Here is a 27677-nt window from a genome sequence, read left to right on the forward strand (position 1 = left end):
GTGTTAGTTGGAGAAGGCGCATTCTAACGATATCAGTAAGTGGTGTTTTTTTTATACCCCAGGACACGCACTTAGTAAATTATCATACCATTACATTGTCCAATGAATAAGCTGTTGCTACCCTTCTCTGTTAGTCTGCTGCACATCATTCTTGTTATTGCCACACTTATCTTGAGCGTACAAGGTCACGCCTGCATCCTGTTACTCCTTAGTACTGGGTGATTCCTTCTCCGGTCCCAACTCAAGATGTTTTTACCTTACACCTGTAATGAGGGGATTATGTATAAAAAGTGCCTCAATTTCTACATGGTCAAACCAAAATATATACAAATAACCTTAAAATCTAGAATGTGCTCTTTAATTACATGTGAATTGTTTGATTACAAATTTAAAACTGTGGAGCATAGGGGCAAATAAAGGGAAAATAGTCTTTGCCCCAAACATTGAGGGAACTGCAACATTACCTCACTGCTCTTAACTCGATCCTGTGGTGAATGAAGGCCAACACAACATATGCCTTCTTAACAGCACTATCTAACCTGTGCAGCAGATTTGAGTGACTTATCATGATGGTCCTCAAGACCTTCAGTTCTTCTCACTGCCCAGAATCCTCTTGTTAATATTATATTCACTCTTCAAACTTGATCTACTGAAATGAACCACTTCACACTTTTTTGAGTAAAACTCAATCTGCTACTTCTCAGGCCTGCTCTGTATCCTATCAATGTCCCTTTGTAACCTTAGGGAACCCTCCAGTCTCTATGGAACACCACCAACCTTTGTGTCAACCAACAACTTACTAACCCACCCTTCAACTTCCTCTGAGGTAATTTATAAAAATCATAAAGAGAAGGGGTCCTAGAATAGATCCATGCTGAACACCACTTGCCACTAATTTCCCACTACCATCTTCAACCACTCTCTGTCTTCTCTGGAAAGCAAATTCTGCATCCACAAAGCAAAGCCTCCACGGATTCAATGTCTCCTTGCTTTTTTAAAGAGCCCTGCATAGGGAACATGATCATCTGCCTTACTGAAATCCATATACACTGAAATCCAATCCACCAATCCAATCTAATCCAATCTATCTTTAACAATGTGCTTTGTCACATCGTCAAAGAACTCAATCAGGCTCATGAGCCATGACCTTCCCCTGATGAAGCCATGTTGACTATCCCTAATCAGATTATGTCTCTCTAAATTCTTGTAAACCCTGTAGTTGGGGATCCTCTCCAACAGCTTGCCCACCACTGAGGTAAGACTCACTTGTTTATAATTTCTTGGTTATGCAAAGATAATTTCCAGTGGCTCAGAAATCTCCTCCCTCACTTTCCACTGTAGCCTTGGGTAAATCTCATCTGGCCCTGATGACTTATCTAACTTCAAACTTTTAAAAAGCTCCAGCACATACTTTTATCTTTATGTTAATATGCTCATGCGTTTTAGTCTACATAAATCACAATTGCCAAGAAAAGTACTGATTTTCATTAACGACTTCCATTACCTCCTTCAACTCCCTCCAAACGTTTCCACTATCACTGCTGATTGGTCCATCCTCACGTGATTCATCCTCGTTCTTCACATATGTGTAGAATGCCTTGGGGCTTTCCTTCATCCTGCTCACCAAGGCCTTCTAATGTTCTATTCTAACTCTCCTGGATGCTTCATTAAGCTCTTTCCTGACAATCGTTTAATTCACAAGGCTCTATCAATTCCTATGTTATTAAGCATCTCATAAGATTTTCTACATCCCTTGTACACCATTGGTTCTTTCACCTAACCATCCTTTCCCTACCTCAATAGAATATACTTCTGCAGTGTGCCATGCAAATGATCTCTCAATATCTGCCAGATTTCTGCCATTCATTTCCCTGAGTACATCTGCTCCCAGATTATGCTCCCAAGTTCCTGTCTAATGGCATCATTTATTTTTCCTACCCCAGTTAATTGTTTCCCAAATTTTCTACTTCTGACTTATGGTAAAGGAGATGGAGTTGTCATCATTTTTTTTTAAAATGTTTTTCCACTGAGAGATCTGTCACTTGACCTGGTTCATTTTCCAATACCAGGTCAAATATAGCTTCTCCCCGGTTATCTATCTGCACATTGTGTCAGGAAACCTTCCCTGAAAACGCCAAATAAATTCCACTCCATCCAAACCCTTCACTCTAGGATGGTGCCAATCGATATTAGGAAAGTTAAAATCACCCATCATAACAACCTTATCAATTTTCCACTCTTCCAGAATCTGTCTCTCTGTGTACTCCTTGTTGACTCCATTACTATAGGAGTGTCTATATAATATGCACCCAGTATGGATATTGCCCCCTTCTTGTTCCTGACTTCCACCCACACTGATTCAGTCCACAATTCTTCTACTACTTCCCCTTTTTATGAACCTGTTAAAGCATCTCTGATCAGCAATACCACTTCTTACCTCTTTCGGCTCTCTCCTGTACTTTTTGAAACATCTTTAGACTGCCACATTCAGCAGCCATTCCTACTCCTGAGACAGCCAATCTCTGTAATGGCTGCAATGTCATAGGTCCATGTATTGACCCATGCTCTGAGTTCATCTACTCTAATCCTAATAATCCTTTCATTAAAATAGACACACCTCAACATAGTCTTCAACCACTTTCCTCACAGTCTCACTGTACTCAGAATCTACTTGTATACTGACTGCCCTATTCTCCACCTCATCTCAACTCCCCACCCTTCTTCCTGTAACCCTTGATGCCCTGACTAATCAAATACCTGTCAATTTTTGTCTTAAATACACCCAACAACCTTGCTTCCACTGCTTCTGGTGGCAATAAGTTCCACAGACTCATGGCCCTCTGGCATAAGAAAATTTTCCACTTTTAAATTGACATCCTTTTATCCTGAAATGTGGGCTCTTGTCCTGGACTCCCCTACCATGGGAGTCCTGGCCTTTCAGCATTCGAAATGTCTCTATGAGGACCCCCCCCCCATCCTTCTGCACTCCAACGTGTACAATCCAAGAGCCGAAAAAACATTCTTCATGTGCTTCTATCATTCTAGTAAATCTTCTCTGAACCCTCTCCAATGCTAGCACATCATTTCCAAATAAGCACCTAAAACTGTACACAGTACTCCAAGTGAGGTCTCACCAACACCTTATAAAGTCTCTTCATTATATCCCTGCCCCTTATGCTATTCCTCTAGAAATGAATGGCAACTTTGCATTTGCTTTCTTCACTGTTGAGGTCATTTCTTCCACAGAAGAGATTCCAATAATCCAGAAATCTGAAACCCAGTCAATTTCTCAGCCATGTATTCATTTGCCATATTATCCCATTTTTACCCTCACTGGCACATGGAACAAGCAGCAATCCAGAGTTCAGCCCCTATAGTTCCTCAGGAGTTTGCTGAGGTTTGGTATGACATCAGAAACCTTGGCAAATTACTACAGAGGTGTGGTAGAAAGTGTGCTGACTGGCTACATCACAGCCTGGTATGGAAACATCAATACCCCTGAGCATAAAGCCCTCCAAAATGTAATGGACACATCACAGGCAAAACTTTCCCTACTATTGAGCACATCTACTGAGAACACTGCCATTGGAGAGCAGTAGCATTTGTCAAAGACTCTCACCACTCAGCACATGCTCTGTTATCTCTGGTGCCATCAGGAAAGAGGTATAGGTGCCCCAAGTCTTGTATCACCAGGATCAGGAACAGCTGCTACTCTGCCACCATCAGACTCCTCAACAACAAACTCAATCAAAGACTCATTTGAGGACTCTTGTGCAGTTTCTTGATTTTCTTTTTGTTTTCTCTGTTTTGCACAGTTTGTTTACATTCATTATCTGTTTACAGTTCTTTGTTTTTTAAATATTTTTACATTGTGTACATTGTCTATCCAGAAGCCGCTTTATTTCAATGATTAAGTCAGCTTCTACCACTACTCTTGACAACCCATTCCAGGCACCTGCCACTTTCTGTGTAAAAAAAAATCTCATGCTACCCACTCCCTTCACTGTGAATAAATGTTCTCTAGTATTTGAAATGTTTACACTAGAGAAAAAGATGATGATTTTCTACCTTATACATGCCTCTTAAATTGTATAAATCTCGATCAGGTCTCTTCTCAGCCTTCAATTTCGTAGAGAAAACAAATCAAATTTGTCCAGCCTCTTTGTATAACTTATACTATCTAATCTAGGCTGTATCCTGGTACATTTTTTTCTGTAATACACAAAAGTACTGGAGCATTTATTGGAAGCAAAGTGATATAACCAACATTTCAAGCCTGAATCCTTCATCGTCTCTTCTGTAATGTTTCTAAAATCTTCCTGTAATGGGGTGACCAAAATTGCACACAGTACTCGAAGTGGGGCCTAATCATTTTTATATAGTAACATGGTTTTCTTACTCTCCTACTCAAAGCCCTGATCAATGAAGGAAAGCATGCCATTTGCCTTCTTTACCCCATTATTCTCTTGCGTAGCCACTTTCAAGGAGCTTTGGAATTAGACCCAAGATCCCTCTGAACATTAATGCTGTTCAAACTCCTGCCATTAACTGTATAAACTCCCCTTACATTTTCCCTCCCAAATTGCAACACCTGATACTTGTTTGAATTAAACTCCATCTGCCATTTCTCTGCCCATATCTGTAACGGATCTACATCCTGATGCATCCTTTAAAGATGATAATAATCTGTGATAATGATAATTTATTCTCATATACATTTATAATTAACATATGCTTTGACATTCATATTTACTTGCTTAAATAGATCATAAAAAATATACAACATATTAAATGTAGCCCTATACTTGTGCCACAAGCGAGGGAAGGTCAGAACAGGAAGATAGTGCAGACAAACATGTGGCTGAGGAAATGATGCTGGGGCAGGGTTTTAAATTCAAGGCACAACAGCGGCTGCACTTACTGAAATAACTGAAGTGGGCAAGGCTATCGGCCACCATTATGACAAAGGATCATTGGAACCTTTTATGGGAAAGGATGGCCTGTATCAGTGCGATGGGTTGCACTTCCACCAACATCCTGGCAGGGAATGAGAGAAGCATGGGGGTGGAAACCAAAATGAAGAAGTAGAGGAAGAGGTTGTTTGCACACAAGTAGGGGCAGGTAGTAGGGAGTTTGTTGGAAGGACAGGCAAATTGGGCAGATTTGCTGTCATGGGGATGTGTTGCAAAGCAACAGTGTCACAGAGTCAAATGTAACAAATAAAGAGCTAAAGGTTTTGTATTTAAATGCATAGAGCATAATAAATAAAGTGAATGACCTTGTTATACAGCTACACATTGGCAAGAATAATGTTGTGGCCATCATAGAGTCATTGCTAAAGGATGGATGTCATTGGGAGCTGAATGTCTAAGGATACACAATATGTTGAAAGGAGAGGCAGCGAAGCAGGGGAAGTTGTTTGGCTCTATTGATAAGGTGAAATCATGAGAAAGAGATGACATAGGATAGGATAGATTCATTGAAATGGCAAAGTTAAAAAGACTCTGTTAGCTGTTATATTCAGACCTCCAAACAGTAACCAGGATGTTGGCAGCAATTTGCAAAAGCAGATACTAAAGGAGAGTCAAAGGACAATGTTATGGTAGCCATGAGCGATTTTAACATGCAAGTAGATTTGGAAAGCCAGGTTGGGACTGGATCTCAAGAGAACGATTTTACACAAAACCTATGAGATGGCTTTTTAGAGCAGCTTGTTGATGAGCTCACCAGAGGATCAGCTGTACAGGATTGGTTGTTGCATCCAAAGTGATTAGAGACAAGGGTAAAGGAACTATGAGGTGGCAATGATCACAATATGATTGAGTTCAACTTGAGATTTAACAAGGAGAAACAGTGGAGTAAAGGAAATTACAGTGGTGTGAAAGAGGAACTGGCCAAAGTAGATTAGAAGGGGGCACTCGTTGGGAAGACAGCAGAGCAGAAATGGATGAAGTTTCTGCAAGAAATGAGGAAGGTGCAAGATAAATACATAACAAAAAAGAGGAAATACAGGTGCCTTTTATCTGGAATTCCAAAAACGGGGAACCTTCAAAAACTGGCACTTTTTTTGGTAGATGACATGACATAAGTAACGGTAATTCCCCATAATAAATTCTCAGTTTTCAGAAGGCGATCCCTCCCCAGTCCCATTGTCCCCATCCCCTCCCCATCGTCCAGTGGAATGGAGACTCTTGGCCTACAGCACCTGGTGGAAGTGAAGTAAGCAGCAGCTGGCTCACTGTGGGAGCGATGGCTGTCTTCCTTCCAGAGCAGTTCCAGCTGTGTGGGGGATTATGGGTAAGGAAGACAGCCATTGCTCCCCCATTGAGCCTTCACCACGATCCAGTGCGGCGCTCTGTAAACTCCAGGCTTGGCAGCAGTGCATCCCTGTTGCCGGGTCAGGAGTTAGATTGGGGGGGCGGGGGGGGGGGGGGGAAGAGCTGCAACAGATGGTGCTGCACTGCCAGAGTGTGCCTGAGGGCTGGCCCGATAAGCTGGTGGAGTACCTGAAAGCTTCCGGCGCTCAGCTCCACTGCCCAGACAGCCCACTCTTCCTACATCTCAGCTCCTTATGACCAGCCTTCTGCCCCGCTTGGCAGCTGGCTCTGAACAGCCAACACTGGTTGCCTCTTTGGCCGAGCTCCTGGGCCATAACATCACCTCTAACCTCCACCTGACCGACGCGCTGGTAGAGAGCCTTGTGTACGGCACATGTTAAACCCCCCCCCCCCCCCCACCCCCACCGCGCTCAGCCTGGCCTAGGGCACAAAATAGTCTTGCACCGGCCCTTGGAGTGGTGGGGGGTGATGACAGATGGATGGCCAAGGGGGACAGACAGCAAGGGCTAGGTACAAGATATTTGTCTAAAGGGACCAAAATCAAATGATTCTGAAATCCGGAAGATTCCGAACAACAGCAGTTGTTTGGTCCTGACGATCCTGGGTAAAATGTTAGACACCTGTATTTAAATGGAAAAATGTTACAACAGTGGCTGACTGGGGAGTCAAACCTAACATAAACGCAAAGGAGACGATCAGTATGTTTTAAAAAAACTTACAGAAGATAGTTAAAAAATCTTAAGTGGAGGGAAAGGTAGGCTAGGAATACAATAATATCAAAGACAGTACAGAACACTTCTTTAAGTATACTGGATATATTGCAATATACAGAGAGTTGAGAGTAGATATATGGCCACAAGAAAATGACACTGGGAGACAAAGAGATAGCAGAGGAACAAAATGAATATTTAGCATCAGTCTTCACTGTGGAAAACATTAGCAGTGTACCAGATGTTGAAGGCTATCAGGTAAGCGAATTGAATGCAGCTACTATTTCAAGGGAGAAGGTGCTCAGAAAGGTGAATGGTCTTATGGTGGATATGACTCTCAGACCAGATGGATTGCATCCTTGGGTCCTGAAAGTAATAACGCAAGAGATTGTGGAGGTATTGGTCATGATCTTTCAGGAATTAATTGATTCTAGTATGGTTCCAGAGGACTGGAAAATCACAAGTATTCAAGAAGGGAATGAGGCAGCAGAAAGGATATTATAGGCCAGTTAACCTGACATCAGTGGTTGGGAAGACATGTAGTGGGCATGCAGATGCTGCAGAAGGAGTTCGACAGATGAGAATAGGCAGAGAAATGTTAAGTGAGATATAATGTTAGAAAGTGTACGGTCAAGCTCTTTGGTAGAAAAAAATAGATGGGCAGACTATTTTTTAAATGGGGAGAAAAATTGCAATTACCCAGATGCAAAGGAACCTGGGTGTCCTCGTGCAGGAGAGCCTGAAGTTAAACTTGCAGGTTGAGATGGCGCCAAAGAAGAAAAATGCAACGCTGCCATTCACTTCATGAGGAATAGAATATTAGAGCAGGGATATGATTTTGAGGCTTAAGAAGGTACTGGTGAGATCTCATGGAAAATTATAAGCAGTTTTGGGCTCCTCATTTAAGAAAATATGTGTTAACATTGGAGAGGGTTCAAACGAGGTTCATATTTGAGAACTTTATGTATGTATTCATTAGAATTTAAGAGAATATGGTGGGGGGGTGTCTCATTGAAAAGGATGGATAGAGTAGATCTAGAAAGATTGCTTGCCATGGTGGGAGCGTCTCGGACAAGAGGGCACAACTTCAGGATGGAAAGGTATCCGCTTGGAACAGAGATGTGTCAGAATTTCTTCAGCCAGATGGTGGTAAATCTGGGGAAATTGCTGCCACATGTGTTTGTGGAGGCGAGGTTGTTGGCTCTATTTAAGGTAGAAATTGATAGTTCTTGACTAGCCAGGAAGTGGGGCCGAATGGGAAAATGGATCAGCTCATGATTAAATGGTGGGGCAGACTCAATGGGCTGAATAGCTTTTTTCTGCTCTTATGTCTTATGGTCTTATACAGTATCTAGAGCTCCACCAATCTATAATAAAAACATAATGCTGGAGAAAGTCAGCAGGTCAAACAGTATACTTTAGATAACAAAGTTAAAGATACATACCAAATGTTTCGAGCTTGAGCCCAAAACATTGGTTACGTATTTTTACCATTGCTATATAAAGTATGCTGTGTGACCTGGTGATGTTCTCTAGCATTGTAATTTTACTTTGGTCACTACATCTGCAGAACTTTGTGTTTTACTCTTCCAATCTAAATGCCATTTGAAAATTTGCTTAATCACCAAATTAACTTTTTCATTCAAGTAATTTTTATATATCTGCAACAATAGGGTCCTAGACATGACCCCTACAGAACACCACTGGTCATAGACCTCTAGACAAAATAAAACCCTTCCATCACTATTTTCTGTCTTCTAAGAGTAAGCTAATTCTGAATCCAAATTATCAACTCTCCATGGATCTCATGCCTCTTTACCTTCAGGATAAGGCATGATAATTACCATGCATTCCATTCCATTTCCTCCATGACTTCAGCTTCTTGCCAAAAACAGATGTTAAGTTTATGGTTATCCATAATGTTTTCTTTGTCACTTCTTGAACAATGGAGTTGCTATTGTGGTTTTCCACAATATTCTGGTTCCTTTGGAACCCTCTGGGACTTAAACCTTAACCAATAACGCAATTTTCTCTGCAGAAAATCAGTTCATATAAACACCTAAGATCTCGCTGAATCCAAATTGGTTGTCTCATTCATCACATTTCAAAAGTATTGTTGAATAATTTTAAATAATTTGTAATTTCACAACATTTTGAAAGATGTTTGCATGGATATCTCTTATTTCATTCCATTATTTCCTTTCAAAATTGTGTTTAGCAATATTTATTATTATGTTTCTTTTAGAATCATTTCAATGACTCTATATCTCCCTTATAAATGTGTCTCATGTGTATGTGAAGATTTTGAGATGCAGAGATATGATAGAGAGTCAGCATTTTTACCAGGGCAGAAAAAGTTAACACTAGAGGACAGCTATTTGAAGTTAGTTGAGGAAAGTTTTGGGGACATGTCAAAGGTTTACACAGAGAGTAGTGGGAGCTTGGAATACGTTGCCAGGGGTGATAGTGGAGGCCAGTAAAATAGGGATATTTAAAAGATGCAAGGATCAACAACGAGATAGACATCAGACTCGCCAAGGCAAATAGCACCTTTGGAAGACTACACAAAAGAGTCTGGAAAAACAACCAACTGAAAAACCTCACAAAGATTAGCGTATACAGAGCCGTTGTCATACCCACACTCCTGTTCGGCTCCGAATCATGGGTCCTCTACCGTCACCTCCTAGAACGCTTCCACCAGCGTTGTCTCCGCTCCATCCTCAATATTCATTGGAGTGACTTCATCACCAACATCAAAGTACTCGAGATGGCAGAGGCTGACAGCATCGAATCCATGCTGCTGAAGATCCAACTGCACTGGGTAGGTCACGTCTCCAGAATGGAGGACCATCGCCTTTCCAAGATCGCGTTATATGGTGAGCTGTCCACTGGCCACCGAGACAGAGGTGCACTAAGGAAGAGGTACAAGGACTGCCTAAAGAAATCTCTTGGTGCCTGCCACATTGATCACCGCCAGTGGGCTGATCTCGCCTCAAACCGTGCATCTTGGCGCCTCACAGTTCAGCGGGCAGCAACCTCCTTTGAAGAAGACCGCAGAGCCCACCTCACTGACAAAAGGCAAAGGAGGAAAAACCCAACACCCAACCCCAACCCACCAATTTTCCCCTGCAGCCGCTGCAACCGTGTCTGCCTGTCCCGCATCGGACTTGTCAGCCACAAACGAGCTGACGTGGACATTACCCCTCCATAAATCTTCATCCGCGAAGCCAAGCCAAAGAAAGAGACAGGCACATGAATGCAAGGAAAATAGAGAGTCATTGGTGCCAGGCAGGGAAGGGTTAGACTGCTGTTGTTCTGCACATTGTAGGATGAATGGCACATATGTACTATTCTGAAATGCTCAACATACTATGTTCTTTCCTGACAATTGATGTGGTTTAAGTAATGAGAAACCAAGTTTCTAATTGTTTTCATTTTTTTTTTGTCTTTTACAGGACACACTATGACTTCATCTAATAAAGGGATTTTACACACCTTGCTAATTTCCATCATCATTTTGGGTTGCCTTTTAACCTTGTTATTGCTCTATGTTAAGCCATCAAACCATTGGATTTATTCTCCCATGGAATCCGCCACATCAGTTATACGCATGAAAAACATCTTTGTTTCACGAAAAGAAGACAATGGCACTATTGTGCTCATTTGGCTGTGGCCTTTTGGGCAGATGTTTCAGCTCAATTCTTGTGAATCAAAGTTTCACATTCGTGACTGTCATTTGACTGTGGATAAGAACATGTATAACAAATCCCATGCTGTCCTTGTCCATCACAGGGATATCAGTGGAGATTTGTCCAACCTCCCTACACAGCCTCGCCCAGTTTTTCAGAAATGGATTTGGATGAATCTGGAGTCACCTACGCACACTCCAAAAAAGGCAGAGCTTGACCGACTTTTCAATTTGACATTGACATATCGAAGGGATTCAGATATTCCTATGCCTTATGGATCACTTACAATAAGCAGGGTTCCATCAGCTTTTGAATTGCCAACTAAAAACAGTCTTGTGTGTTGGGTTGTAAGCAACTGGAATTCTAATCATGCAAGGGTAAAATATTACAATGAACTTAAAAAATATATTGAAATTAACACATATGGTAAAGCTTTTGGAGAATATCTGAGCAATAATGATTTGATCCCAACTATATCTAAATGTAAGTTCTATCTTTCCTTTGAAAACTCAATTCATAAAGATTACATCACTGAAAAATTATACAATGCTCTGTTTGCGGGTAGTGTCCCCGTGGTCTTGGGCCCATCCAGAGAAAACTATGAAAATTACATTCCAGCCGATTCCTTCATTCACGTGGATGACTTTCTCTCACCTAAAAAACTTGCTGATTACCTTCACATGCTGGATGGCAATGAAGATTCATACATGAACTACTTCAAATGGAGAAAATATTATAAAGTGAAGATTACTCATTTTTGGGACGAACACGCATGTTCTGTCTGTGAAAATATTCAGCAACATAAAGAATATAAAGCCCTCTCCAGTTTGGAGAAATGGTTTTGGAAATGAATTGTGAAATATGTAAGAAATGTCAATTAATCGGCAGCATCAATTATATTCAATTGCTTTTTTCTCCAAAAAGAAAATATTTTTGATTAATTCTCTAATTAAGAAAACAATGATTTATTTTCTATTGTGCAAAATTTCAATACAACTTAATGAATTACTGATGGTGAAATTATTAACGTTAAGTGAGTAAAATTGAAAACATTGGTAAGGCTCAACAAATCTGTGGAAAGGGAAACTGAATGAATCTTTTAGGTAAAAAAAAACCTTTATTAGAACTGTAGAAGATAGAAGAGGCATCCATTTTAAATGTCAGAGAGGGTGGTGCATCAAATAAGGAAAAGTTCTGAAAAGTTTGGCATTTAGGTTATAAATGTCATTTATCAATGGATAAATAAGAATCATTGGAGAAAAATGAACAAAATCTTTGGAGATGAGTTAGAGCGTGAGAATGCAAACAAATGAATGTAAAACCTGGGAAATGCAGGGCTGCAGGACATGCCTGGTATGATGGATATGTGAGTGAAGAAAGAAAAATAATTGGAGTGTAGAAGATCAAATGCGAGTCAATGCAAGGTAGGAGATGGGACAAATGGGAAAGATGGTGTCAGTTGAAAGTTAGGAAATAAGGAGAAAGATCTCGAAACATTTTGGAATTCAAGACCTGTTAAATCTTCGACATCTGAAAGGAAGAAAATATTACAGCAAAAAATAGGATGAGAAATAGTGTGGAACTGCAACCAACAACATCTTTGATATAAAGTCAAGGGTTATTGCAGTAAGAAATCAAATGCAAATGTGCTGAGGAATGGAGTGAATTTCTAGACACAACAACATCAGTTTCTGTTGGAATTCACCTGAGATGAGCTACAGTGGACACATTTCCTAAGAAGAATCTTGCCACGGCAAAAGCAAAGTATGTTCAACATCTTATCAAAGACAAGGACAATAGAAGCCACTGAAGGTGAATAAGACAAAAGAGACAGAATGGAAATTCTGTCCAAGGATGAAGGAATACTTCATCAAGGTTGGTAAATACAGTGCTGGTGAATTCAACAGTAAATGAAAATCAGCACCTGCTGTTCTTTTAGATTTCCATTAGGCCATTGTAATTATTTAATGTATAACAAGCAGCCTTGATGACCAGCCTCTGTGGCCTCCAACTGCATTGTTATTCCGTGACTTGACAAGACATAGGACTCAACTATCAGTTGAAAATGAACCATTAATTTTGGGCATGTTGGTTTCAAAACATTTTGGGAAGTATCCAGCACAAGTATAATGGTATCAACTATAGCTCATCTCTTCTGCCAGAACCCAAACTGAGGAGCAAACCAGAGTGAAAAGTGACTTCCTTTCCTCGTTCAGCATGATAAACTGCTGTTCTAAATTTCAGTCAACTGGGACAACAGAACCAAACTGATATGATCCTTTTAAAATGTACAGATCCAGAAATGTTGACATCGTATGAGCATTTTAAACGGTCAGCAATGGTGATGACTGTGCCTGAAAAAAACCAGCGTCAAGAAGTTACCATAAAAAAGTACATTTATGGAAGGGTTCTAAAGGGTAAAAAATTAAATTCATACTAATCCAGGGAGCCTCCCAGGGTTGTGTCTCCCTAAAGCACTGAACATGGTGGGGCCAAGAGCCATAGTCCTTGAGGGACTATGGCAAATTTAATGACCAGGCAGGAATTTTACATGGCCTTTCTTTCAATTTTATAAGCAATCCTGAATACTAAAATCACCAACCCTCTCTGTGGCAACTCCAATAGCTCTTTCACTTGCAGTGGGATTTTTAAGTTTACCATTATCATCACATGTGGTGAGGTACTGTAATAAGGTTGGTTTTGCATGCTATCCACAAAGTCTATCCATACATAAGTGTCGCAGAATTAAACACAGCACAGAGAGTGGAGTTCCAGTGAAAGAGAATTTGAATGAAGTGAGAGCAACATTATGTAGTTTATTCAGCAGTGATGAAGGTTGTTGTAGGTTCAGTGGGATATAGACAAGATGCAGAGTTGGAAGGAGAATTGGCAGAGGGAATTCAGTTTGGAAATAGGTGAAGTATCAAGATTAATAGTTGGATTCTTAGCAGTGTAGAGGAATAGAGAATCTTGGAGTTGAGGCCCATAGATCCCTCAAGGTCTTTGCATAAATGAAGGCATATGGTATATGCTGGCCTTCTTTAGTCAGGAATTGATATCAAGAGCTGCAAGGTAATGTTGCATCTCTCTAAAACTCTGGTTAGGCCACACTTGAAGTATTGCATTCAATACTGATCACCTCATTATCAGAAGGATTTTAAAATTTTAAATGTATTTTTTTCAAATTTAGACATATTTTACAGTAACAAAAGACCTTCTAACCCATAGATCTGTGCCACCTAAATGCTACCCCCCCACCCACCTTTTCTACCTCCCTTCCTATTCTTTTTAAAACACTTAAACCCCAGTACCTGCATCAGCCAATCTTACCCTTCCTCCAGCCAAGTTTCAGTAATGGCCATAACATGGTAGTTCCACATACTGGTCCATGCTCTTAGTTCATTCCCTTTATTCCTAATACTCTGAGCAGTGAAATAGACACATTGCAACCTCTCTAACTGGCTACCTTTATGTTTTTCCCCCTGCTTGTCCATCCTCACCAACTCAGAGCATGCAGCATCATGCTTATGTCCTTCTACCCTAATCTCTGCCCTCGCAATGATGCATGTGTACATTAGTGAGAGATGCCAGGGACGACAAATTTCTTCAGTCTCCTGATGCACTTTAATGGCCATCCCATCACATGGATGGTCCAGGACAGGTCACTGGCGATACTTATTTCTGGGATCTTAAAGCTGTTTACACTCTCCTCCATTGATGCGGACAGGGGAGAGAGCACTATTCCTCTTGCTGAATTATCTCCTTAGTCTTGCTGACATTGAGGGGGAGGTTGTCATGACTTCGAGCCTCTGTATTCTGTTCTTGTCATTCTTTGATATACAGCCTGCAATGGTGGTGTCATCTGCGAATTTGGAGTTGGAGTTTGAACGGTGTTAGGCTCCACAGTCATGGATATACAAGGAGTATAGTTGGAGTCTGACCATGCATCCATGCTCCTATGGGTATAGAGGGTGATTGTAGCATAGATATTGTCTCTGACTCTTACTGCTGGGCAGGAGGATGAGGGTTCAGTTGTGGAGTGGGATGCTGAAACCAAAGTCACAGGCAGTGAGACGAATGAATTCCTTCTCAACTGTGTAGGTCCCTTTCTTCACAGTAATTGCTTAAATTCTTTAGTGCAATTTGTAGCAAGAGTTCAACTACTTTTTGCTTGTCAAAACCAATGATCAATTAATTGAATTAAAAACACAATGTTGGAGAAACTCAGCTGATCAAACAGTGTATTTTATAAGATACATAATCAACGTTTCAGGCTTAAACCCTTCATCAAGGTATGGAAAAATGTCAGCAGGCGTCCGAACATAATATTAAGGGGGAGGGGCAAGAGGAGGAGTATGTTCCCAAAGGCAGGAGGTAATAGGTGGATAAAAGAGGGAGGACATACCAGCACACAGGGGTAAGAGGGATGGTTCTGTGAATGGGTGGAGAGCTGGAGGAAAGAAGACAAAGGGAAAGGGAAGGGAGGGAGAACGGAGAGTAGGCTCGCAGAAACTGGAGAAGTTGATGTTAATGCCATTTGCTTGGAGTGCCCAGAAGGAAAATCAAATGCTGCTCCTCCAATTTATGGATGGTCTTGGTAGGATAGTATATGAGATCATGGACAGACATGTCAGAACAGGAGTGGGGCACGGAATTGAAGTGGTTTGCTAGTGGTCTGTCACTGATGTGAAAAGAGCAAAGGTGCTCAGCGAAGTGATCTCCCCGGTCTGCACCGACTTTCTGATGTCGAGAAGGCCACAAAGGGAGCACTGGATGCGGTAGATCACTCCTGCGAACTCACAGTTGCTTCACTTGAAAGGAGTATTTGGGACCCTGAATGGTGGTGACGGAGGAGGTGTGGGTGCAATCGCGGCACTTCCTGCAGCCACAGGGGAAGAAGTCGAGAGATGGGGGTGTGGGGGAAACAAGTGTACAAGGAAGTCACAGAGGGAGCAGACCCTATGCAAGGTGGAGAGGGGAGGTGAGGGGAAGATGTGTCTAGTTGTGGGGTCATGGGGCAGGTGGCAGAAATTATGGAGGATAATGTGTTGAATGCAGAGGCTAGTGGGGTGGTAGGTAAGGACAAGGGGAATTCTGTGTTTTTTACATCTGAAGGCAGAGGGGGCCAGGGAAAATTAGCAGAAAATGGAAGAAATGCAGGTAAGGGCTGAGTGATGATGCTGGAAAGAAAGTCAAGTTTGTGGAAGAAGGCAACATTCCTGATGAACTGCACTGGAAGACCTAATTTTGGGAACAGATGTGGTGGACACAGGTGTAGCCAAGTTCTAAAGTTAGGGTGACTGAACACATACAAAGGTGCCTTTATGCATACCAGATGGTGAATCAGTGGTTGAATGGAGGACCACACTGATTTTTCAATGGCGTCAGATGGGGTGGGGGTGAGTGGCAGTGGTGTTGGACTGGGGGTGATGGCAATGGCAGTAGACCGGGTGGGGGGGGGGGTGTTTGGCTGCGGCATCGGACCAGGGGAGGGATGGTATCATCATTGGACTGAGGAGGGTTGGCGTCGGCGGCGGACCGAAGCTGGGTGTCAGCAGCAGAAGACAGGGTGGAGAGGGAGAGGTGCCCTCTACTCCCGCTCTAGCTATGTCAGTGGTGGCGGAGATGGAGAAATTGCAAGAGAATAGAATCCTTGCATGGGGCTGGTTGTGAAGAAGTGTAGTCGAGGTAGTTGTGGAAATTTGTGGGATTGTAAAATAAAGTTTGTCTCCCCAGCTGAAGGCTGAGAGATCAAGAAATGGGAAGAGTGTTGCCAGAGATGGACTGGATTAATTTAAGATTGGGGTGGAAGTTGGAAGCAAGTGAGTGAAGTTAACGAGCTCATTACGAGTTCATGAGGCAGCCACGATGTAGCTGTCAATATAGTGGAGGAAGAGTTGAAGGGCCTTGTTGGTGTAGGCTTGCAATATGGATTGCTCCACAAAGCCAACAAACAGGCAGGCATAACTGAGACCCATTCGGGCCCCCATGGCTACTCCTTTGAATTGAAGAATGTGTGATGAGACTGCTTGTCTACATTTTTTTAATACCTTGATTGAAGGGCTCAATCCCAAAATGTTGGTTATGTATCTTTTCCATCTAAAGTTCACTGTTTGGCCAGCTGAGTTTCTCCAGCATTGTGTTTATTCTTAAACCACAGTGCCTGCAAACTTTTGTCTTCTACTTTTAGTTAATTGAACTATATTATTTTACTATTCAATTAAATACTGGATCCAAAGTTAGGTTTAATTTCAGGTACTAAATGAATGTGAATTAATCAAAGAGTTTTTTTCATTGAATTAGTTTTGATTGAAAAAACCCAGCTCTATTCAAAACATACTGTTGTGGTCTGCTGGATAAGGAAGACAATTTCGCCTTTATGTTTGCCCATTGTTTGAACCTACAATTCATTGTGAAACAGCAGTTAATCATCACATATCATCTTTCCAACTCTTTTTGGTGCTTCATTTAGAAAATAGTTTTGGATTTGTTGCTCAATATATCATGGAACATAAAACCAAAAACATGGAAAATAGAACATAATTATGTTTAAATTGCTTATTCATTCCTTTGAAACGATTACCTGAACACATTCTACTTTTGAAATACTCCATGACTAAAACATGAAATATTGAGCCAGTCGACAGCATCAATGGTAAAAGAAGCAGAATTAATATTGACTTTCATCAGAAAGTTATATAGAAAATTATGATTTTTATGTTTCAAAATTCACATATTTAATACATCTACTGTATATTTTCACATCATGAAAATTTGAAGGACTGTTTCTATATTCATCTGCATGAAAATAATTAAAATTTTGTATTATAATTTACAAAAGTCACAGCTGCATTATTAAATATACTGTCTTTGAATTCTGAAGGGGAACAAAATCCATTCTTCCTAAATGTGAATGACATTGATATAATTTAAATTTTCTTCACCATGTGTTGGAACTGCCATATTCCTGGCAATATTGAGCAAAATAAAGGTTTCAACATGGCACAGTTTGCTTCCAATTCCCCAGTTGCAAGGGCACTGAGTAGCAGATAGAAGAAATCTATACATGATATGGCCTTTAGTAAAAACACAATGCTTGAGAAACCAGGTGTACTATGACTTTATGTAGCAAAGATAAAGATACATAAGCAATGTTTCGGGCTTGAGCTCTTCATCAAGGATCAAAGTAAACCAGTGTACTTTACATACCAAAGGTAAAGATACAAACCGACGTTTTGGGCTTGATAATTGGTATCAAGGTAGCTGGCTAAGGACCTTAGGCATGGCTCCTCTTTATAGATTGCCAAATTGGAGGTGACTGCAAATCTTGGACTGGGAAGATGAGTGTAGATAATGGTGGACTCTGAACAACATTCCTGATCAAATCAAATTACTTAAATAGATCATCTTTACAATTAATTCATCCTTGCTATCTCATTCTACTGAAAACAAACTATACTTATGAACAATTGTGTAATTTTAGGTTAACATTAAAATTAGATAAAAGGAAGAATCTGTCTTGATCAGTGATCTTTCCTGATACAATCTCCCAACATCTAACTTATAGATCCATTGATTTTTTATCACTCTCTTAGAAGAACTTTATTAGATGCAGCATAAAACCATATTCTCTACCATAAATTAAAATGGTGAGATACTGCCTAAAAGTGGAAAAAAACAAGAAAGGACTAATAATAAACTGAGCTGCTTATTCTCATCAGTTTATCCAAGGAGGTGAAGGAAAGTAAATCAATTAAAATGCAAAGTATAATTCTAAACATTAACAAACACATTATATTCCACTTCTGTTGATCAATTACTGAACATTTTATAAGTTACCTGTTCTGCTTCCTCGTTAAATCTACCCTTACATTAACCAAGTAATTAATCTGGCATTTTTGACAATCCAACCTCTTCTTGGTGAAAGATATTCAATTACATCTGTATTATGGAGTCATAGATAAGTTTTGTTTTATAAAATGTTCTTTATAATAATTTACACACCAGAAAGAAGGGAATTACTGGGCAAAGACAGGCTTAAGACTAGGCAATTCACCAATTTCAGAGAACTGCCTACATCAGAATTCTGCATATGATACATTTGCTTTTACTTGTATTAAGTTTAAGCCAAATATACATTTATGTGCAACTCCACAGCAACCTGGGCCGTATTGCTGTGGAGGACATTATCTTACTTGGTATAATTAAAAACCAACTATGATATATCAAAAAGAAGTGTTTTGTTATATTCACAATTGCTTTCTTGTAAACACCTTTGATGTTTTTAAGCAAAAATAGTTTGTAGTAATAATTTTGAATCAATACTAAAGATTATGTGACTCTGATTAACAATACAGATAAATTCAACTTCTCATCCTAATCTCATATCACCCACTTGATATATATTTATGCCTTCCAAGTCAGAAAAGGTGAACCATTATTCTTCATTTAGAGTTCTTGAATTATAGAAAAGATCTTTATTGAAATTTGTGTTCAGTTGATCTTGTAAGAATTTGAAAGCTGTTCTTGTTCTGTCCCCCTAACGTTTTTTTGAACAAGATTTTTTGTTCATTCTTTTAAACGCAGAAAATCCAAATTTTTGTTTTCAAAAATAAACTTTAAAAAGCTATGAAAAATAAAGGCAACAATTTGCCTGAAAGAGACTAAATCATTCTTTCTAATATTTTATTAAACTATCTCCAATATCATCCCTTCACCTTACTGCTTGTATTTAAAAGAAGTTTATTAATATTTCTCATTGTTGCATGTTTTGGATCTTTGTACTAAAACCTGGACCATGATGACCTATAGATGAGCTATTCACACCAGCAAGGAATCAACATTGCCAAATTAGTGAGTTTTCATGGTTTTTATAATGTCATAAAACTAAATTGTGATAACTGTATGTTATCATTTAGGTGATGACTTATCCTGAGTAACTTTGTGAGTTGACTCATTTGTTGACTATTTCATCACGATTTATTAAATGTGCTTTGCAGTACAGTAATTTCTAGTAGTGACTTGAAAATTTTGACAACTGCACATAATTTTGAATATAACAGAACAGACATGTGACAATAAAAAAGATGTATGTTTCAGCATTCTTATTGCCTTTATTATTGTTCCACCACAGTGACTAAACACTTCAAAATATTTGGATACATGTTGAATTATGTAGAAGTTGGGAAATTACACTGCATATATTTACTTGTCTTTCCAAGTTAGATTCAAAAGTCTAAGGCAGGGATGGCCAAACCTTTAATTTTTAATTTAGACATACTAACAGGCTATTTTGGCCCACAAGTCCATGCATCCAATTAACATACACCCCTGGTATATACTCTTGGGCTGAAATAGCCTGTTACCATGCTGTATGTCTAAGTTAAAAATTAAAATGTTGGCCACCCCAATCCAGAGGTGTAGTTATCTAAGCTTTCACAATAGAAAAATAAGTTTTCTAGCTCCATCTCTTGAAAATATTATGTACATTAAAACCCCCGGTATCTGAAATTCAAGCAAACAGGAGCCTCAAGCAACTGGTTAAAAAAAAAGGAAAATAAATTTTAAAAAATATTTTTTATTTATAATAAATAAGAGGTAAAAATATATGAGTTTATAATTGTAAAAGTAGATGTTCTCTGAAGCAAGATTGGACCAAATATTCAGCCAGCGGAGTTCCTTGGTTGTGCTTTGCTTGTAGCAGCTGTTTGAATAAAGTTGTGAGAAACGGTAATTGCATCGCCCAGGATGAAGAGTTGTTCGATGCTGCTCACTGTTGGGTTGACTCCTTACCCCTGCTTAGGAAGAGTAACCATGTTCAGAGGCTTCATCTGTAAACTGGGGGGAGGGGGGGGGGCATGCAGGGAGGTGTTAATTATCGATAATATTATTGTTCATTATTCAGGTAGCTTTCATGATTAAAATCAGCTTGCCCTGTTTTATTGCACAGATATCCATTGGAATTTTTTTTGTATTAACAAGATTATTAAAAATGAGGTTTGTTATCAAAAGAAAAACGTGATCGTGAATGTAAATAAATCTAATGGAATTATTGGCGCTTCGATTATGTTTGTGCAAGAACCCCATCTGACGTTCATTTATCAATATAAATATGATGCATCATTCTGGTGGAAAATATTTTGACTTGCAGCTCTTTCATACAGACTCAATATCAATTATTTAAAACAATTAGCTGCACTTAAGAATAGCCTCACTAGTTAAGATCAAGAATTATTTTAATGCATATCTGAAAATATGAACAAAATTTTCATAAAAAAAGATTGATTGGGAACACAATTTTAATGTATCACTTTCGGATGATATTTAGGAATCTGTTTCTCATCTGATTAATACCCTCCTCTTGGGCATGAGATTGTTGCAATTCAAGGTGGTCCATTTGTCGAAAGTTAAACTATCTCACTTTTATTCTGATATAAATCCTTTATGTGATAAATGCATGAGGCTTCTTTGATTCAAGAGACTTATCAATCAGATGCAGATGAATGGAGTCGGGGGAAGTATATTGGCACGGATTAAGGATTAGTTAACTGACAGGGTTTTTTTTCTGATTGGCAGACAGTGGTAAGTGGGGGGCCGCAGGGGTCGGTGCTGAGCCCGCAGCTGTTCACATTGATGATTTGGAAGAGGGGACAGAGTAGCCAAATGTAGCCAAATTTCTGGATGAAACTAAATTGAATGGAAAAGAAAATTGTGTAGATGATGTGGAGAGGCTTCAAAAGGATATAGTTAAGTTAGGTGAGTGGGCAAAGGTCTTGCAGATGGAGTACAATGTTAGTAAATGCGAGGTCATCCATTTTGGTAGGACAAATAGAAGAGCAGATTATTATTTAAATGGTCAAAAACTGCAGAAGGGATGAATCGCAAAAAGTTGGGTTGCAGGTACAACAGGTTATTAAGAAGGCAAATGGAATGTTGGCCTTCATCACTAGAGGAATTGAATTCAAGAGCAGGGAGGACATGCTGCAACTGTACAAGGTACAGCTGAAGCTGCACCTCATGTATTGTGTGCAGTTCTGGTCTCCATACTTGAAGAAGGATAAACTAGCCTGGAGGCAGTCCAGAGGAGATTCACCAGGTTGATCCTGGAGATGAGGGGGTTGACCTACAAGGAGAGACTAAATCACCTGCGATTATACTCACTCGATTTCAGAAGAATGAGAGGAGATCTTATAGAAACATAAAATTATGAAAGGGATAGATAAGGTAGAGGCAGGAAAATTGTTTTCACTGGTAGGTGAGACCAGAACTAGGGGTCACAACCTCAAGATTTAGGGGAGTAGATTTAAGATGGAGATGAAGAAAAACTGTTTTTCCCAGAGAGTAGTGAATCAGGGAAATGGTTGAGGCTACTTCATTAAGGTTCAGTTAGATAGATTTTTACATAAAAAAGGAATTGAGGGATATGGGGTAAAAGCAGGTAGGTGGAGTTGAGTCAGTGGTCATATCAGCCATAATCTTATTGAATGGCGGAGAGGGCTCAATGGGCCGGATGGCCTACTCCTGCTCGCATGTCTCATGTTCTATTTCTGGACTTGCCCTAGTTTAGAAAAATTTTGGAAAAACATATTTCAAACTTTACCGATGATTTTTAAGGTCGAAGTAGAACCCTGCCTCACAATCACTTTAATTGGATTTTCTCAAGAAGATGATGTTTTACTGACTTCAACTCTAAAGCAAATTTTATCTTTCATGGCTCTGATAACTGGACGGGCAATTTTAATTAAATGGAAAGACAATACTCTGCCTACATACCTGAATCAGATATGCTATTAAAGATGTAAAGACTAAATTTCATAAGATGTGGTGCCCATTTATGGATTAATATCATAAACTAAAGAATTAAGGTGTTCAGATGCTTCGGTGATGTGCTATCTGATTCCTGGTTGATGTCATTTGATTCCCATGTATTTTTTTAGATAAGCTCATTTTAAACAACTTCCAAGGTAGGAATATTGTGCCTTTATTGCGCCATGCCTTTCTGTGTAAAATGTATGAACCCAGAAAGTGGGGTGGGTCTTTGTAGTCCCGCCTTTAAGATGAGAATGGAGGTAGACAGTGCCGAATTAACATCAGTGTAAAAAGGGTGAGCCTTCACACTAGACACTTAACGCTGTTGTGTTACATATAACCTCTTTTGCTTCAGGAATGCTTTGTAAAATAACACTTTGAGGCAGCATTATGCTGCCATTGTTTGGTTCAGTGTTAAAATGCTAAGCCGACTTAATGGTGGATCTTCTTTATGGGAGTATTGTGGGATCTCTGTGTAAAAGGAGCTAAAAGGAAACAGAATCATACAGTACAGAAACAGGCCCCTTAGTCAACCATGTCAACATCTATCAATTTGAATCCCATTGTCCTGCATTTGATCCATAGCATTGCATGGATTGGTGACTGAATCGCTCATTCTTATTAAATGTTGTGAGACTACCTTCCTCCACCAACCACTCAGGCAGAGCAATCTTGATGACCTCAATCTATGCCCTCTAGTTCTATGAGAAAAATATTCTTATGATCTACTCTATCTCTGCTCCACATAAGCCGCTTTCAGGTGCCTAGCAGTCCCCACTGCCTGATAGTTCCCTGGCGCAATTCTACAAGGCTGGGGCAGCCTGCGCGGGACGTCAGGGTTTGGGCGGCTAGCGTGGGACATCAGGACTGGACGGCCGCTCCAGCCTTGACATCCCGCACCGGCCTCCCCAGCCCTGTAGTCCCATACTGGTCACTCCAGTCCCATGCCGGGGGGGCTGTCGGCAGCAGGGAAGGGGGCTGTCAGGCAGCGGGGAGGCGAGCTGTCTGACGGGTGCCCTCAGGAGCTGGCGTTTGCTCCGCGGCACCTCTCCCCGTTTTAGACCTTTCAGGTGGCAGAACACTGCCTTCAGCACTGCCACCTGAATGTCCCTTTGCAGGCACCCGCAGCCACTCCAGAGCTGCATTCTCCAGGTGATTTGACCTGAAACCGGCTATAGATTTGTTGCAGTTGCGTACTTACCTCCATTGTGATGTAAGCAATGTGACGCATGGGGGTAATATCACACATGCGTGGGTATGTTAAGCGTCATTATGGGGGTGATTAATCTCAGATTCAGGAGGAGGAGGAGAGTGAAAGTGTCAGGATCACCCACATAGTAGTGAGCCAATGAGAAGGTCAGAGGGGTTTTGCTGGGTGGTGATTTGGGAGTTAAAGAATACAATGCTGTGCCTAGTGAATAATAAAGTTGACTTCATGGTGTGCTGTAAGAAATGAGTGTGTGTATTCTTTGCTTCTTTGAAAGCTGTGGTAAATTAGTGCCCTTACAAGTGGCAGCAGGTGTCACTGGCAGTGTATGTGCCAAATAATTTACATCACTGTACTCATGTATTCCTCTGGCATGATGCTGTTCGCAAATCACTTCAGCCATTTACGAAGGATCTTTTCAAGTCAACGACGCCACCTGAAGACTTTTGTAATTGACAGGAATGGAAAAGCTGACAAGGTTTCCATTGACATATTGAAGCTAGCATACATTGATGGTCCATGTTCTGCATGGGAGCCAAAGTCAGAGGACCAGTTATACCATGCAATGTCGTTTGTCTTCCACTATCTGTGGTGATACGACCATCAGCCTACTGCAGGGAGCGATCTCTGTACCTGCAGGAAGACAACCTAAAGGGCTGACGCCACCGGCCGGCAGTCAATCAGCTGACCTGAATATAAACCTGAGCCGGCCCCTCCTGAGCCAGTCACACGGGGAGACATCAAGGATTGAGCTGGAGTTCAGACTTTTACTGGAATAAAGACTGTTGTACAGTCCTTTTGAGTTTGTGCTTGCCTGCTGCTACCTCAGTGCATCACAATTTATTCCAGTAAAAATTTAAAGAGAGACCATGGAGAAATTTCTAATGATTGAGAGCCTGGAGATCGACCCCCCCCCCCCCCCCCAACACCCAGATGCCCAGGCATGCTTCGAGATCTGGAAGCAGGTGACTGAGGCGATCATCCTAGCACAGGCTGAGGTGATCAACATCAACCAGAAATGGCTCATGGTGCCCCGCACCAAGCTGGGCCCATAAGCTTTCCAGGCCATCAAGGACTGCCTGGGCTATGAACCTGCGATAGTCGTCCTGATGAGTATGTAGAAGCCCCCGACAAATGTGGTCTACGCCCGCTACCCGCTCAGTATCAGGTCCCAGCAGCCAGGTGAGACGGCAGATGCCTACCTGGGGGCCCTGTGTGAGCTAGCCCGTCAATGTCTGGCCGAGACCGGGGTGACACAAGGGGAAGTGGAGTGACTGATCTGCGATGCCTGCGTACGAGTGCTACACTCGAGGAGTGCCCGACAGAAGCTGCTGGGGGAAAACATTACCTCACTTACCAGGACAATGGAGGTATTTTGCTCCCTGGAGGCTGCAGAGGTCTACGATGACCGACTCCCCCAACCTCCAGCCTGGCAGATGCAAACAACCATCGTAGCTGAAGGGCCCTACGTGAAGGAGATGATCACAGCTGCCGGCGCAGTTCGTACTGCGGGTCCCGGTGTTGGTCAGACAGGCGATCAAAGGCTGCCCAGAGAGGAACTCACATTGCTCCCGATGTGGGAAGAAACGCCTCTTTGCTGTGGTGTGCCTTTCCAAACCCTTCGGGAGCACTGTGGCCCTCCACAAACAGCCGGGATCCCTCCCGTATGTCGCCACGCATGAAGACCGGGCAATGCCATTACTTACTCAGTCACTTCCACTCTCACCGCTGACGTCACTTCCAACCCAGCCACAGACCCACACTGCTGCAGTGAGCTCACCCCGGATGCCGCCATCTTCCTCTGGACGATTCTGCCTGCACCAAAGACGTCACTTCCACTCGCTCGGATGACGTCACCTCCAATTTCACTGCCAGTCGGTTCACCTGAACACACCGACGCCACATGCTTCCACCGGCCGGTGTCATCTTGGGCCAGCTAGGCCCCAACTGCCACAGCACGCACACAACATCGACGAGACGATGTGGTCAAAATGGGTGCTTACTTGATTGCCCACCTGACACACCCCAAGCTCCGGAAGAAGGCCACTGGCCACTACTCGCCTCATCCATCAGGGAGCAGAGACTCAGACCCTGGGATGGTCCTAGCGTCAACCACCTTCAAAAGGGACATTCTCCAATGACTCGGGCACTCAATAATGGACATCGCTGTCATGCACCCGAACGTGGCCCAGACACTAAAGCTCAAAATCTATCCGACAAACTTTTCCATCACTTTCACTGCCCAGGACCGCTCCATCACGGCCCTCAGGCACTGCTCAGTGGAAGTGACAGTGGGGAGGAGGAGAACATACCAAGGATTCAGGCTCCTGGTCATGCCCCAGCTCTGTGCCCCAATCTTAGTGCTAGACTTCCAGTGCCATCTCCAAAGCCTCACCCTTGCCTTCAGTGGGCCCCTCCTCCCACTCACACTCCACAGCACACAGCCCAGCTACTGCTCCCAATCCACCTGTGGCCTCTCCACGCTACGGGTAACCCTCCTGCTCTCTTCAACTACCTTATGTCAGATTGCAAGCCCATAGTTTCCAAGAGCAGGCGCTATTATACAGCCGACAGGGCTTTCATTAAGGAAGAAATGAGGTGGCTTCTGGTGGATGGTATCATAGAGCCCAGCACCAGTTCCTGGAGAGTCCAAGTCGTAGTGGTTAAAGGGAATAGCAAACTGAGGATGGCCATTTATTATAGCCAGATCATAAACTCAACTGGATGCCTACATGGTCAATGAGGTAGCCCACTATAAGGTCTTATCGACAATTGACCTAAAGTTGGCCTACCACCATACCCAGGATAAATCAAATACCACCTACATGGCAGGCAGGTGTCTCTACCAGTTCTGCCGAGTCCCATTTGGGGTCACTAACGGGGTCTCTGTCTTTCAGCGGGAGATGGATTGCATGGTACACTGGCACAACCTAAGAGTGACCTTCCCATACATGGACAATATCACCATCTGCAGCCATGACCAGTAGGACCACGATGACAACTTGGAGAGATTTCTCTGGACACTAAGGAGCTGAACCTCACTTACAACAGGGAGAAGTGCATGTTCAGCACCACCCGCCTCGCCATCCTGGGGTGCATTGTGAAACATGGTGTCATTGGTCCCGACCCAGAATGCTTGCTTCCACTAATGGCACTGCCCCTCCCTCACATGCTCAAGGACCTCTGCAGGTGCTTTGGGCTTTTCTCCTATTACTACCAGTGGGTCCCCAATTTCTTGGACAAGGTCCACCCTCTGGCCCAAGCCATCACCTTTCCCCTCCCCCCCACTGCAGCTTTTGCTCACATCAGGCAGGACACCACCGATACCACAATGCATGCCGTGGACAAGGACACCCCATTCCAGGTGGAGTGTGATACCTCTGATGTTGCCCTCGCAGCCACTCTAAACCAAGGGGGCCGACCCGTGGCCTTCTTCTCCAGGACCCTCCACAGTTCAGAGCTTGGGCACTCCACCATTGAAAAGGAGGCCCAGGTGATCATGGAAGCAGTCCGCCACTGGCATCTCTACCTGGCAGGCAAAAGGTTCACCCTCCTCACCGACCAGCATGCAGTGGCATTCATGTTCAGCACCACCCATAAGGGCAAGATCAAGAACGATAAGATCTTGCACTGGAGAGTCGAGCTGGCCATGTTCAGCTATGACATTCAGTACAGACCGGGAAGTTCAATGATTCCCCAATGCTCTGTCCCGGACCTGCACCACTGTGCAGTCCGACGAACTGCAGGTGCTGTGCAACACCTTTTTTCACCCGGGCGTCACGCACCTGTACCATTTCATCAAGTCCCAGAACCTCCCATTCACCGTCCAAGAAGGCCGGACCCTGACCAAGTCATGCAGGCTTTTTCCATCCACCACAGGCCCACATCGTCAAGGCCTCTCAGCCCTTCAAACAGCTGAGCATTG

At 42.0% G+C, this 27677-nt stretch overlaps 1 protein-coding gene across 1 annotated transcript; it reads left to right on the forward strand.

The window, feature by feature from the left end:
- Positions 1–10511: 10511 nt before the first annotated feature.
- On the forward strand, positions 10512–11588 carry LOC138737366 (4-galactosyl-N-acetylglucosaminide 3-alpha-L-fucosyltransferase 9-like). Its single transcript, XM_069888114.1, has one exon. The coding sequence runs from the start codon at positions 10512–10514 to the stop codon at positions 11586–11588; it is 1077 nt and encodes a 358-aa protein (XP_069744215.1).
- Positions 11589–27677: the final 16089 nt, after the last annotated feature.

Source organism: Narcine bancroftii, chromosome 6 (assembly GCF_036971445.1).
Source record: "Narcine bancroftii isolate sNarBan1 chromosome 6, sNarBan1.hap1, whole genome shotgun sequence".
Taxonomy (NCBI): domain Eukaryota; kingdom Metazoa; phylum Chordata; class Chondrichthyes; order Torpediniformes; family Narcinidae; genus Narcine; species Narcine bancroftii.

Bases quoted from the DNA above. Each gene is read 5' to 3' on its own strand.
- LOC138737366 (XM_069888114.1), top strand. From the start codon at position 10,512: ATGACTTCATCTAATAAAGGGATTTTACACACCTTGCTAATTTCCATC.